This window comes from Monodelphis domestica, chromosome 1 (assembly GCF_027887165.1).
Source record: "Monodelphis domestica isolate mMonDom1 chromosome 1, mMonDom1.pri, whole genome shotgun sequence".
Classification (NCBI taxonomy): domain Eukaryota; kingdom Metazoa; phylum Chordata; class Mammalia; order Didelphimorphia; family Didelphidae; genus Monodelphis; species Monodelphis domestica.
Genome location: NC_077227.1, coordinates 226,312,213 through 226,326,548, shown reverse-complemented (window position 1 = coordinate 226,326,548; position 14,336 = coordinate 226,312,213). Strand labels below are relative to the sequence as shown.

The window sequence follows — 14,336 nt, the reverse complement described above, 5'->3', positions numbered from 1 at the left end:
ACTAATATTAGAAGAATAAACTGAGAATATTACCTCCAGAAAATAAAACATGAAAGAATTTACATGAACATGTTGGCCTCTATGGCAAGATCATATGTGATGAAGGGAAGGGTTGGGATCTATTATGTAGATATGAAGAAAAGTAAGTTAAACATATAGGAGATCTATGATTTCATTTATGTAATGTTTTTTATCTTTACATATGGAAAGGATTGTTTTGTCTGGGTTTGTAAACATATGGAATAATAAGAATAAAATTTTTTTAAATAACCATATCCATATGAAATTTAAAAAAATTAAGAAATAAAATAAGTAATAAGTGGGTTTGGGGGCAGCCAAGTGACTCAGTGTTATGAAAGCCAAGCTTAGAGATACAAATTCCTAGGTTCAAATGTGACCTTATACATATTCTAGCTGTGTGACCCTGGGCAAGTCACTTAATCCCCATTGCCTAGCCCTTACCACTCCTCTGCCTTGGAACCAATACACAATATTGACTCAAAGAAAGTAAGGGTTAAAAAAAGTGCACTTGGTTACTACTGAATCCTAAAGAAAAGTACTAAGAAAAAAACTGTATAATCCCCAAAAAGAAAAAGAGGCCAAAAAGAATACAAAAATAAGTAATATTTCTACTGAAAAAGATCACTTGCCTGAGCTTAAATATGCCAAATTATCAAACACAAATCAATTTTTATACCTTAATAAGCTGTCATTAAAAAAAAATGTTCCCAAGAACTAATTCCTATTAAAAAAAACAATACTGATTACATTGCTTCATTAACACACATCAGCTTTAATCATTTCTAGGCTTTTATAAAGATCATTCTTAAATTTAAAAAGTTGGGGCTGAGGAAAATATAGTTGAGAAGGCAAAGACTATACAAAGTTTGATTCTTTGGATTAGTGTTACCGTTTAAGAACTAATCCAGGCATTTTGATGTTCTTTGAACAGTTTTACCTTTTTGTATATAGCTCAAATAGTTTATGACTTCCATGGCATTCATAACTGCATGCTAAACAAATTCCTGCTGGTTCTTCTCCTTCTGGGGTGCACGTGCTGCAGGCATATAATGCTTGTCTTTTTACAGAGCCCTAGAAGAGGCACAAAGAGGAAAAAGAAAATCATCAAGAAGAAAAGTTGCTTCAAAAATAGTATAGCTGGTTCTAAGTACTCTTTGGGATCTAATAATTGAAATTCGATTCAAAACTCATAGATATGTAGTTAAGGTCTTCCTATACAAACTTACAAGTTAATTAAACATTTTTTTCTTATTTATTTTTAATAGCAAATTTCCATGTAAGTTTTCCAAAGTTATCTGATCAATATTGTCTCCCTCTCTCCTCCCAGAGCTGACAAGCAATTCAATCTGGGTTGTACATTATAAGTCGATTTCTAAGTAGTACAACAGGACCACAAAATAAGATATGATTCAAAGGAGAAAATATGTATAGATAGTGTAAAGAAATGCAAGCTCTGGAGTAAGAGGACCTGGGTTCAAATCCTGCCCCTGACAATAACTACCTCTGTGACCTTGGATATAATGCCTATCTTTCCTTGGCTGTAGTTTCCTCACCTACAAAATGAAGGCTTAATCTAGATGACTTCTGAAGTCCCTTCCAACTCTAGACCTATAGTCAGATCTCTATATATGTTCCATATATTGTATTTAAATTTTTAATTTTTGTTTAGGTCCTAGCCTACCTTTCTCTCTTTTTTCCCACTTAGAGATATTTTACTTTTTTACCAATTGCATGTAATAACGAATTTCCATGAAAGTTTCCCAAAGTTATATGATCCAAATTGTCTCCCTCCCTCCCCTGTCCCAGAAGTGGGAAGCAATTCCTAGCCTACCTTTCTAATCATATAGTCTTATCCCCATATTGGCAAACCTATGACATGTGAGCCAGGGCATGCCAGAGGACTGCTCCCCTCCTCCTCTCCACATGCACCTGAGGATATTTCCATATCACTTGCCCCTCTGCCCAGCAGCCCAATAGGAGCGATTGCTTCCTCCCTCCCTTTTCTGGGGTAAGTGGGGGGTGGGGGAGCTCACATGCTATGTGAGGGTTGCAGTTTGGGTACTTGGTCTCTATAAGGTTCACTGATCTTTCTGCTTTGGTCAAATTTATGGCCCTTGACTATTCTTAAAATATGCTTTACACTGACCAGTAGTATATATATCCTAAGACATGTCACAAATCATTATGAACACCTCCTATCTGGAAAATCTTTTATTGGAACACCTCCTATCTGGAAAATCTTTTATTGTTTTCACATCTGACTCTTCGTGAATCCAATTTGGGATTTTCTTGGCAGAGATGGAGTATTTCCCTCTTTGCCTCATTTAAGGATAAAACTGAGGCAAACAGTATTGAGGGATTTGCCCAGGGCCACACAGTAAGTAACTGAGGCTAGATTTGAATTCAGGAAGATGAGTCTTCCTGACTGCAGGCTCAGTATTCTATCCACTATACCACAGCTGCCTGGAATGCTCTTTCCCACCCATAAAATTCTATTCATTCTTCAAAGTCTGGATGAAATCCTTCTATAAAACTCTCCCTGACTCTGAAGATCTCTCCTCCCTCTTTAGTCTTAATTCATTTTATCTGTTTTGTTCATTTTGCACTTACTTACTTTTTTTTTATTTGCCTTCTAGTGAGTTATTTTTATGTATGTATATGCCCAGTTCAGTCCCCAACTTCAAAAATCCATGAGAATTAAACATATTTGCATAAAATTGTTGCTCAATAGTTATTTTATTAACTACACAAAAAGTGAGCGAGTAGAGTCAACAACTAAGGTTCTGGCAAAAAATGTGTTCCAAACCCTTTTTAAAATTCTAAAATGAATCGGGGAATTGCTCTGCCTTAATAATTAGTCTGTGACAGATAACTGAATATTTGATGATTGAGATTGCTTTAGTGGCATATTATCATCATTTCACATCAACTATGATTATAAAGAATTATAGGAAAAGATGTGGGTAATGTAGGAGTTGTGTAGAATCTCTATTTGCTTCCAGATATAACTTGAAATATATTTTTTGTAATAAAATACGGATGCTACTTGCTTTATGACTTACATTTTTTATTAAAAATGGGAAACAGCAAAATAAATTTAGCTAATTTAGACTTAATTGGGTTTTGGTAAATCAATGTTTTACTATGTTGTCATTTTTGAGAACATAAATTAACCACATTTTCATCTTAGAAAATGCTTGGTCTCCTTAGATATTCAAATCTTTAAGACAATTTACTATATGGAAGAATAATGCTGTCCCCTCTCCTTTCCAGTCAGGAAATTGCAGAACAAACAGATTCTTGCTAACCACCTGCTGCTAATCAAAAATTTTAAAAATCACCTTTGATGTGCTTTAGCACAGCTGTAGGTACCCTCTTCTGATAAAAGTATAACATATAACACTAATATGGAGTCCTGAAGTATATATCTTGTAAATTAAAAACAAAGTATTCCCTCCAGATCCACAAGGGAACTTGATACTGAAAATTTTTATTTAATGTTGCAGCAGGTCATATATTTCTCAATGGCTGTTGTATTATGATTTCAGTACACCTCACACAATGCCTTCAAGTCCCTTTCTCTCCACACTCCACTAAGCTCTCTGGTGCTGAGCAATCTCCTCTACCAATTCTCATTCCTCTAGTTAGTGTTTTTACTCCACTTCTATGTACTCCTGGAAGGTAAAGGGAAATCCCTTTAACCTTAATTTTGTTGCACAGTCCTCCAATGCCAAATTTGCTGGGCAAATTGCTCTTTTCTCTTCTGCCAATTATCTGTAATAGCTGATTCCCCTATAACATTCTGAGAGACTATGTTAAGGCAGAACTACAAATGATTCATTTCCACAAAACACTATACAACAAAGTCTACAAACCTAGAGATAGAAGATGCTCCAGAACCTCATATCCCAAAGAAGCCCCAACTTTGGATCTGGATATTTGCCCACTCAGAATTTACTATCCATTCTTTCTTTTGGGGGTGGGGAAGGGAATCCGTGGGGATGCCAGGATAAAAGACAAGACCCAAAAGAGTAAAAGATTATAGAGGAGTGAAAAGGAGAGAAGAAATCAGAGGTAGGAAAGGGAAGAAAAGGAGGGAGTGGGATTTTAGAGAACACTAACACCAAGAGAAAGAAACAAGAGAATGATATCTAAGGTGAGGAAGACTAAAGGCTAGGAGATTCTGAGGGAAGGGTAATCCTGGGAAAAAGGCAATGAGAGGAGAAAACCTTGAAGCATGATTTTGAGGGGGTAAGGTGGGAGAATAGGACAACCCTATCTATGAAAGGGAATGGGGAGGGCAAACCACAAATGGAGAGTGATTGAGGTGGCTGGAAATAGAAGTTGTGAAAAAAGACTGGTCATGAATGCATTGGGGGGGGGGGGGGGAGTCCAAGGGAGATCTGGAAAAGGAATCAGGTGACCCTGAGAAGGTTGGGAGGCTAGTACTCTAGGAAGAGAGGACAGATCAAGAATGAAAGAATCTCTGTGTATTGTCACTGGTTATCCTATCCCTTCATCCTTTGAATATTCTACCTTAAAGTAGCAATAATTCAAGCAAGAAGCCACCCTCCCCCCATCCTGTCTTCCCCAGAGATTATCTATACTTTATCCTGTATTTATCTTGTTTGTAAATACGAGTTTACAAGTTGTTGGCTTATTAAGTGCCTACTATTTTCCAGGCACTTATGCAAAGGCAGAAGCTGATCCATAGCGTAGAAGGGCAAAAACAATCTGATTGTGTGATGTCCTTCGGGAGCAAGGCTCTTGGTTTTTTTTCCCTTTCCTTGGTTTCCTCAGCACTTAACACAGCTGGTAAATGCTAGTTGAGTTAATCTCAAGGAGAGAGTACAGGCTGAGGAAAAATACCTTCAAAGGCAGAAAGCCTTTAAGAGCGAAATAAGGTTTTACCCAGGAATGAGAGGATTAAGTGGAAGCAGAAATAAATTGGGAATGAGGGAAGATAGATTAAGAATGGGAGGTCATGCTGGGAATGAGAAAAACAGGTTGGGATTAAGGAGGTCAAGTTTGAAACGGGGAAGAGAGAAGGAAAAAGGAGTGCCGTTGGGAATGATAAATTGAGTTGGGACTTGGATGGGGTGGTTTGGGAATGGGGGGACAAGCTGGGAATTGGGGAGGGGAATCCCTGAGAGCAAGGCAACCTGAGAAGGTCGGGGGAACCTGAAAGAAGGGGCAAGAGCACGTCAAGCACGGGGGCGGAGACTCGCTAAAGGGGAGGTCAACAAGCAAAGAAAGAGAGTTACGGATCTCCGTAGAGAGAACCCGTGGGGAATAGACGGAGTTTCAAGCGTAGAGAACGAGCCAAGAACCGGAACCGGGAGGACAGGGTGAGAATGGGAGGATCCAGAATGACACTGGGAGAGGGAGAATCTTGGAAGGGGCGGGGTGGTGGTGGTAAACTGGGGGCTTGAAGGAACCTAGACTGCACCCCGGGGGGAGGTCGCGAGGGCGGGGAGCTGGAGGACCTCAGGCAGGATGGAGGCCATGAGCCCCCCAATCTCGGCCCGTGCGCACCCCTCCCCCCCGCCCACCTGCGAGTAGGAACACTTCTCAGAGTCGCTGCCGCCCAGTACTGCACAGGCCTCATTTTCCAGCTCTTCATCCTCTTCCAGCACATCCACTAACGACACCACGGGCTCCTGCTCTGCCGGCCGCCCCCCGCCCCGCTCGGCTCCCGCCATACTCAACTGTCAGCCGGCAGGCCCGGAGCTCAACATCGGGGGCGGCGGGAAAACTGCGCGCGAGGGGTGTAGCCGGAGATGGCGGAACCCCGCCCCTCCGCCTCGAGAAACCAATCAAAGCGCAGGGAGGAGAAGGCGGGAACGGGGGGGAGAATGGAGGTTCCGACTGCGGAAACGGAAGTCCAGGGGAGGAGGGAGGAGCGGAAGGAGCAGGCTTCTTTTTTTGTTGTTGCTTTCCCCCCTCCCCTCTTCCTCTACTCCCCACTCTCACCTCCCCGTCCCCTTCTCCTGTGTGGCATCAGCGGCGGCGGTAGTGGTAGCTCCCGCTTCCGTTTCCGGGTCGCCCTTGTGGCGGGCAGTTGAAGAGCTGTCGTCATGGAGCTTCTGGGAGAGTTTGTGGGACGGGACGGCCAGCAGCAACGGATTCGAGTAACTTGCGAGGGGCCGAGCGAATCTGGTCGCTTCCAAGGACTGCTTTCCGGTTTGGCGCAGATGAGAGAGCAGGTGACCGAGCTCCTCAAAACCGTGGAAGGAAAGGAGCCGCAAGACGCGGAGGTGGCTGGGGGCTCCACCTCAGGCTCTGAGGGTGAGCGACTACTGCGGCCGCGGCGGCGCTGTTACCCTAGCAACGGTGGGGGGCAGGGCGGAGCCGATTGTGCTAGTGGGAATGGGGAGGAGCAAGAAGGTAGTTTGGGGGTAGGGGGAAGCGGACTCTAGGTTGAGCCCCAGAGTGTGCACCCCCCAGAAGGGGCACCAGGTCGGAGTTGTTGACTCCTGAGAATGAGGTCTAGTGGGTAGAGACAGCCTGAGGGAGGAAAGGATAGTTTTCGAATTTTGATTCCCATCTAGTCGGGTTTCTTTTGTCCTCTGAGGCTTGTATGTTCAATCATTGCAAACAAAATAACAGCTATGATAATTGAAAATAAGAAAAGCTCATCTGTAAAATAGGGGTAATAATAGCACTTATATCACAGAATTGTTTTGAGGATCAAATAAGATCTATACTATGCTATTTAAGTATTAGCCATTACCATTGTTTCACACATTCAGATAAACCACTTGTGGTGCTTGTTCCCACTTATCTCCCTTATCCCTAATCTTCAATTCTGAATTCTTAATTTGAATTAGTCTTTGTTTTGGTATATGTCTATATGTACTTAGATTTACTGTTTGAAAACTGAGAGTATAAGAGCATGAAATTACATCTTTTTCAATGTATTTTTATAGGATGCTTAATTTTTTTGGTTTTACATGCAGATAGGTAAATTTTCACACCAGTTGTATATTGTGAACAGTAATATGAATTGAAATTTTCTTTTACCAGACAAATCTTGTCCTTTTTGACTGCAATTTAAATTTTTTTAAAGGATAGGCCATAAAGTTTTACAGTCTTGGTAATGCAGATATTTTGTAATGTTACTCTTATATCAGCTAGGTGGAACAGTGGATATAGTGCTGGTTCTGGAGTTAGGAAAACTCATCTCCCTAAGTTCAAACCTAGCCTTAAGACACTGAGTGACCCTGGGCAAGTCACATAACTCTTATTTGCCTTAGTTTCTTCATCTGGAAAATGAGCAGGAGAATGGCAAATCACTTCAATATCTCAGCCAAGAAAACCCCAAATGGGGCCACAAGGAGTCAGACATGACTGAAAAAATTACTCAGTAATTACAACATTGTTATTTCAGGCTGGTTAGCTCTCTTAAAGCATGATATTGAGAATAAAATGGTAGTTTCCATCTTTGTATAAACCAATTAGCTTGTGGGGAGCAGTTATGTTCATAGTCTCAAGCTCTATTCTTAATGTCTTGAAATGGTGTGCTATTGATTGGTTATAAGGACAAGAACCACTACCCCCTTAAATCAGAAAAAAATACTCTTAGTGAAAATGAGTTAATAGTGTCAAAAGTAATAATGTCTGTGTATTGGTTTTCTTTTTTTTTACCCCAGAAGTTAAATATTCCCATTATAGTAAATTATATGATGCTTTGTAATTTTAAAAGTACTTTATAAATATATCCTTTGGTCACATCAATTCCTTTGGTTATCCATCTTAAATACTATCATACAACAAATATTTATTATTTTAAAAGGTGAAGACGATGAGGCTGAAGATGAAGAAAATAACACTCATAGCAAAACTTACTCAACTGGACCACCTGCAAAACGGATAAAACCCTTAAATTTTGACAATAGTCTTGAATGTAGTTTTGGAGTAAAAAACCTTGGCTAAATTGTCATATAAATATTTAGTATATATTGACATCTTGCAAAAAATTGTACTCTATTTTGGAAATGCATCTGTTTTTACCTTCTTGGATACTCTGTCAAAGGAAAATGTTTCTTTTGTGTATTGCCAACAACAACAAAAAAGATATTACCCATATTTGGAAATAAAAGCAGTCCCTCTTGGGTGAGGATATCATTCAATCAGCAAACATTTATTAATCGCCTATTAGATACTAAGCACTGAGGATACCAACATTAAATAATTCCTGCCCTCAAGGAGCTTACATTCCACCAGGGAGATGTAACATAGACACAGAGGACAAAATACCATATCATCTGGAGCTAGAAGTAACTTTGGAGGCCATCTGATCCACCTCCTTCATCTGAGGTCATGGAGAATTAAGCAGTTTGCCCATTTACTTGCCTCAGATCAGGATTTGAAACCAGATCTTATGATTCCAGAACCATTTCTCTTACTGAATACCACATTGTTTCTTCATATACAAAATAATTTTATGGGGAGGAAGAGTAGATCAACAACTGGGGAAATAAGGAAAGGCTTTTTGAAGGAGGTGGCCCTTAAAGCTATACCTTAAAGAGCAGCTAAATGTACAAGAGATCTGATAAAGGAGATCCCTTCCAGCATGGAAACCAACAGTTCGTGCAGAGAGAAGATGGCATGTTGCTCATAGGGAAGAAAAGGGCCAGTTTAGCAAAAACACAGGATTCAAAAGTGGGGAGTCAAATGATCTGCAAAGTTAGTCTGGATCTACATTGTGAAACACTTTAATATAAGTTTTAAATTAAAAGAAACCTGACACTTTTCCCCCCTAAAATAACAAATGTTCCATGGTGAAATATAAATGTTATAACCAGACCTCACTCCAATGTTGTGAAATACCTGAGACCTTATAATGTTTAGCTTGTCATCATAATTGTGCATAACCAATTAACAATGTTAGGGATGGTATGTCTGTATCTTTTAGCTGTTTTCTTCTGCTATGTATTAAAAAAAAAAACCATGTTATATTATGATTTGTGAGTGATAGAATTGCAAAGAGCAGAGCTTGTGAAAGCTTCAAACTTTACTAAATATAGTAGGGATAGGACTTCAGAAGACTGATTCAAAGGAAAAGAGTGCTAAAAGAAATGAAGAAAAGGGAAAAACCCTTGGATGACACTCCAAGAAAATCCTGTGCTCCTTATTGACTTACATATTGCATTTAAATACTTCTACAAAATTGCTTTTAGGACACACATATATGAAGGAGACAGCTCTTCTGCCATTTACTTCTCAGCTGCCAGAGATGTAACGGTTTATAACCACTTGAATTGTGGATTTTGCAAAATCTTAATTCATTAAGAAAGTTCAAGCAAGTACTATATCATGAGGCCTGCTGGGCTGTATATATCTATGCCAAAAATTTATAAATTAAACTAAAAACTAGGTCTTTCGAGTATACAGTAATGAACTTTTTTCTTTGTGTGTTAAGCACAGCTTAGAAATAAACAGTTATACCTTTTCAAACTGTCAGTTCCAGATTTAACATTATAATTTAATATTGGGGATTAAATGCTGCAATCTTAACATTATTTCATGAAATAACTCATCTGCCAAGTCTTGATAGCAAAGGGCAAACCTACCCTTTGCTTAATATGTTTGATTATGCAAATTAATGCAAATCATATGTGGAAGAATTAAATGAAATTTATAGAACTTGAGAGCTAAATGGTTACATGATATAACTACCAGCCCTTATTTTACACATTGGGAAACAGCCCAATGTCTTAGTCAAGGTCACAGAGCCAGGGATATAAATGTCTTTTTGTGTTAGAACAATATTAAGTACATTTTTCTTCTTTCAGCCTACAGATTCAGTTGGAATATCATTGAGCAGTCTAGGTGGGAGTGGTAGAGCAACCAGATAATTTAAATTACTTACACCTATTGTTTTTCTAATTAGGAAATTTGAGTAGAAAGGTGAGTTAAACATGTTCTGAAATCCATACCCAAAGAACAGTTAAAGCTCCTGGAATCACATACCTTTCTTCAGCTCTTCAGGTTTGTTTGTCTTGGCATTTCTACCTGCTTTTAAGTGCTCTTACATAATCAAAATAATAATACCAGTTATATAAAGCCTTTTTTAAGTGGTTCAGAAAATTTTTTTTTTTAGAAATTGTGGTTAGACTTTTAAAAGGATGTAAAGACAGCCTAATTATGTCAAAATATAATAAAACATTTTTCATTGCAAGTAATCTTTTAACATAAACATGACCTCATTCTCATAGTTAAAATTTTTCATTTTGTTATATTTAATGCTGAATACAGATTTATTTCTACAAATTCCAGTGTACTTTGTCTAGTACACATATTTAAAGGCCACGTCTCACTAAAACATTGTGTGTGTGTGTGGCATTTACTAAATGTTTACTATAGTCTAAGTGCTGGGAATTCAAATGGAAGTTAAAAAAAAAGAATGCCTTCAAGGAATTCCTAATGGGAGAAAATACATAAAAGGGAGCTGAAAAAAGATGGGGAAGTTATCTGTACAGGAGAGCTAGGGGGAAAAGTCTAGGAGGCCTGGAGTGGATCAAGAGCCTAAAATGGTGGCCCCAAATAAAATGAATGAATGAATGAGTGAATGAATGAATGAATGAATGAATGAATGAATGAATGAATAAATAAATAAAATCAGAGGATGAAGCTGAAGGGATGGAGGCATCTCTAGTGTGGGAATGCTCATGGTGAGGAGGTAGAAAATTCTGGAGTCAGGAGCTGAACCAGAGATGCATGAAGTAATATTTGTGTTTATCACTTCTTATTCTGTATAATTTAAATATATAGGTGTTAGATAAATTTCATAAAACTCAAAATAAATAATAAAACTGGGTTTGATGGAAAATAGAAGTAATGACTCAGATTTTTTATTAATTCTTTTGTTTCCTAAGTTTGCTATACTCAAAACATATAAACTTCAGCCAAGCTGAGAGGGGGGAAAAGTTGATCTCTGAAATAACAACTATTTTTTTATCAATATTTTGTTTTTCCGTATCCTATCCATAGAACTCTCTCCTATAACAAAGAAATAAAACCTTCTGATATTCAAACTGATGAGCATGTGATGTTTCTCACCTGGAGCCTATTACCTTCTCTAAGAGGAAAGAGTGTGTTCCAATTTAGCCAAGCAAGAGCTATTTTATTTTTTGTAGAACAGTTAACCCAAATATAGAATCTAAAAAATGAGCAATGTGAGTTTTATACAAGATTCATATAATGAGCACTTTTGGGAAGAATGTAAACCAGGAGGAGTTGAATTCTGATAAAAAAATTTTTTAAAAGTCAATTTGATACCAAGAAATATTTGTTCTTTAGTGAATATAATACTGTGATCTGGTGCCAGAAATACTTATACAGTTCATAATTACTTGGCTAGAGTATTTGTTTAGGAGCATAAAGCTTAAAAGATGATTAAGGTAAACAGATTCAACATACACAATGGCTATAGCAATGCAAACAAGCAATAATCATGAAAACGAATTTTTCATAGTGCAGGCTTGGACTCAGAGGAGCTTTGAAAAGATACCTTCCTTCCATTACTTTGTCTACGCAGAGGTGGGGAGGAGGGAGAGAGTGATGGAGAAGGATGGGGGAATCTACAGGTGTGGTACATTGCATATATTGCCATGTTTTATGTTCTGATTTGTGGTTATATGGAAAGGCTGCTAGGAGGAAGCAGGGTACAGGGGAAATTTTAGGCTATTGATACAATTTTTTTTAAGCCAAATAAGGAACTATTGAAGTCTGAATGCAGATCAAAGCATGCTATCTTCCACTTTATTTCCTTCCTTAGTGTTTTGTTATATGCGTGATAAGTATCTTCTGTCATGGCATGAGCAATATGGAAATATGGATTGCATGAAACCATTGATATAACCTATACTATTTACTGTCTTAGAAGGGGGGAGGGGTCTGAATCCTAAAATGTCAGAAAACAATTGTCAAAAATTGCTTCTACATAAATATTTTTTTTAAAAGGAGGAAGAAAATTGTCCCTGAAAAAAAGGTGGAACACAATACTTATGTGCAAGACATTTAGACTCGCTGAATAATACAAAGACAAAACTGGAAATAGGCTCCTGCCCTCCAAAAGCTTACATTCCACCAGGATATATAACATAAAATAGTAAATACAAAATAATTTGAGGATATGGAAAAACTGCTTAGGATCAGGGGGTCTGGAAAGGTTTTGTGTATAAGGTTGCCCTTGAGCTGACATTGAAGGAAGCTGTTCATAAGAGTTTATGGAAAGGCCCAGAAATAGGAAAAGGCTGCCAAGTTTGGGGAACAGCAGGCCATCTGGTTTGGCTGAAATGTCAAGTTTGATTAGCATGAAATAAGTTTGAGCCATATTGGGAAAGTCTTTAAAATGTCAAGCTGAGAAGGTTGGTTTAGCTAAAGATAACTGGTAGCCACTGAAGATTTCTGAGCAAAAGGAGTGACAGTCAGATAAAGCTTCAGAAAAATCATTTTGTCATCTGTGTGGAGAATGTATTGAAAAAAATAAACCTTCATTTGTTTTCTAAGTCAAGAGTTCAAAAACAAGTAAAAAACAGGAAAAAAAAGTTTCTTTATAGGCTTAAAACATTTTATGAGACTGAGTATTCTGAATATGTCCAGAATGCCACTTGGCCTGTTCTCTTTTGCACTGTTACAAATTAAGAAAGATTAATCCAAAATTCTACTTTAAGTGTCAATAGTAAATAGTTCTATAACCCCAAATTACCAAATATATATAAATTTTAAGGGGGGAGGGGATAGTTTAAATCACCAGGTTACCTGAGACATAGCTGGTAAAGTTCAGCATTCAATATCATTTAAACATAGGTCAGGAAGAAGACTCGCCTATTTTAAAAATATTCATGCCCATTTCATTCAGATAGCAAATTTGAGAACTCCACTTTTTTTCCACTGACCGTTCCTCATGGAGTTTACAAACATGAAGATTTTATAATATTACCTAAGTGCTGGGCAGTGCCATGTGAGTTGTGAAATGAGAAGGTTGCTTACCGATGGTTACAGATCACAGAAGCCTTCATGCATGTAGTAGCATTTGAGTTGAGCTTTAAAAAGATGATTAGGAATGCCCCCATTAAAATTTTGCTCTTTAATTTTGTCTCCATTCTCCCATTTCCTATTCTTGTGCCCTCTTGTGGCATTATAACTAACTTGCAAAATGTTTTAAGGTGTAGCTAGCAGTGCAACTACTTACCCTGTCTGTTTGGAATGGAAGAAAGTTGGCCACAACCTATAAAAAGCAAGGAAGCATTATTAGATATCCTTTGAAGGCTACTGAACTAATGCCAACATAAACTTGTCTGCCACTTTGTCACAACTGTAACAGACTCTTACACGCTTTAATATTTCCTAAACAAGTGATAAGCAAAGTGAAGATTTTCATGAATGTTTTCAATTAAAAAAGTATCCCATCACGTTCAGGCTGCATTGAATTCAGTAGAAGCTTCGAGTGTATTTAATGCCAAATGGAAATGACAGCCAGAGGGAAAATACACAGGCTGTTTTGTCAAGACTTTAAAAAACTTTTTAGAAGGAACATTATCTTTGAACTTTGCTACCTACTTTGTGATTAGAAATGTCTGCAACCAAAGGATAAAAAACTTTGAATATAAAGATAAGAAAATCTAAACAATAAAACTTTCAATTCAACGTTTTCACGATTGTCATTACTCTCAGGACAAAATAAGTCTTTGGTTTTAATGCAAACCACTAAGGAAATGTAGGTCCCAAGTGATCTGTTGCCAAAATTTTCTAATAAGAAAAAAAGCATATTTTTTATTATGTAGTTTTATCAATGAAAAATGGCATCCAGAATAAAAACTGGGAACTTCTGATTCTTAGTCCTTTGTACTCTACCATGTGGCTACAGATGAAATACAAGAATACCAATATTACTCAGCAAGCTATACTATTCATTCAGGGACAGGTTTCCACTGACTTCAGCCAATAAAGCTGGCAGTTTCCCAGATTTTATCTTTGTTATTCTAAATGTGGGACACTAATTGATAAGGGCTTCTTTTTCAATCTACCGGAAAGCCATAATTATCCTTTTATTTGAAAGCAAGGCTTGCAATTCCCCTCTCTAAAAATTATTTGGTGATGATTATTTTTGTGAACCTAAGTATAGCTGAAGGCTGGATTATGGAATTGTCTAAGGAAATTGGGGCAGTTAGGTTTATATAGTGGACTTATACTGAACTTGGAGTCAGGAAGACCTGATTTCAAATATTGTCTCAGCCTTTAATACCTGTTTGACCTTGGGCAAAATCACTTGGCTTCTCTCTCCAAGTTTTCTCATCTCTAAAATG

The 14,336-nt window shown here is 37.9% G+C and overlaps 2 protein-coding genes across 2 annotated transcripts in view; one reads left to right on the top strand and one right to left on the bottom strand.

Moving 5' to 3' along the window:
- The window catches only part of UBR7 (ubiquitin protein ligase E3 component n-recognin 7), a 34,528-nt gene extending 28,485 nt beyond the window's left edge, over positions 1 to 6,043 (bottom strand). The window contains exons 1-2 of the mRNA XM_007472567.3: positions 5,574 to 6,043; positions 959 to 1,092 (exon numbers count right to left, since the gene is read on the bottom strand). Coding sequence (XP_007472629.1) covers positions 959 to 1,092; positions 5,574 to 5,723 — 284 coding nt within the window. The 5' untranslated portion in view covers positions 5,724 to 6,043. The remainder of the gene's footprint in view (positions 1 to 958; positions 1,093 to 5,573) is intronic.
- A 55-nt stretch (positions 6,044 to 6,098) lies between these two features.
- On the top strand, positions 6,099 to 8,153 carry GON7 (GON7 subunit of KEOPS complex). Its single transcript, XM_007472568.3, has 2 exons — positions 6,099 to 6,309; positions 7,817 to 8,153. Exons 1-2 carry the CDS (start codon positions 6,099 to 6,101, stop codon positions 7,954 to 7,956), a joined length of 351 nt encoding a protein of 116 aa, XP_007472630.1. The 3' UTR covers positions 7,957 to 8,153.
- The last annotated feature ends 6,183 nt before the right edge of the window (positions 8,154 to 14,336 follow it).

Coding starts and splice junctions, on each gene's coding strand:
- GON7 (XM_007472568.3), top strand. CDS start 6,099: ATGGAGCTTCTGGGAGAGTTTGTGGGACGGGACGGCCAGCAGCAACGG. Junction 6,310..7,816: donor CTCCACCTCAGGCTCTGAGG/GTGAGCGACTAC, acceptor TTATTTTAAAAG/GTGAAGACGATGAGGCTGAA.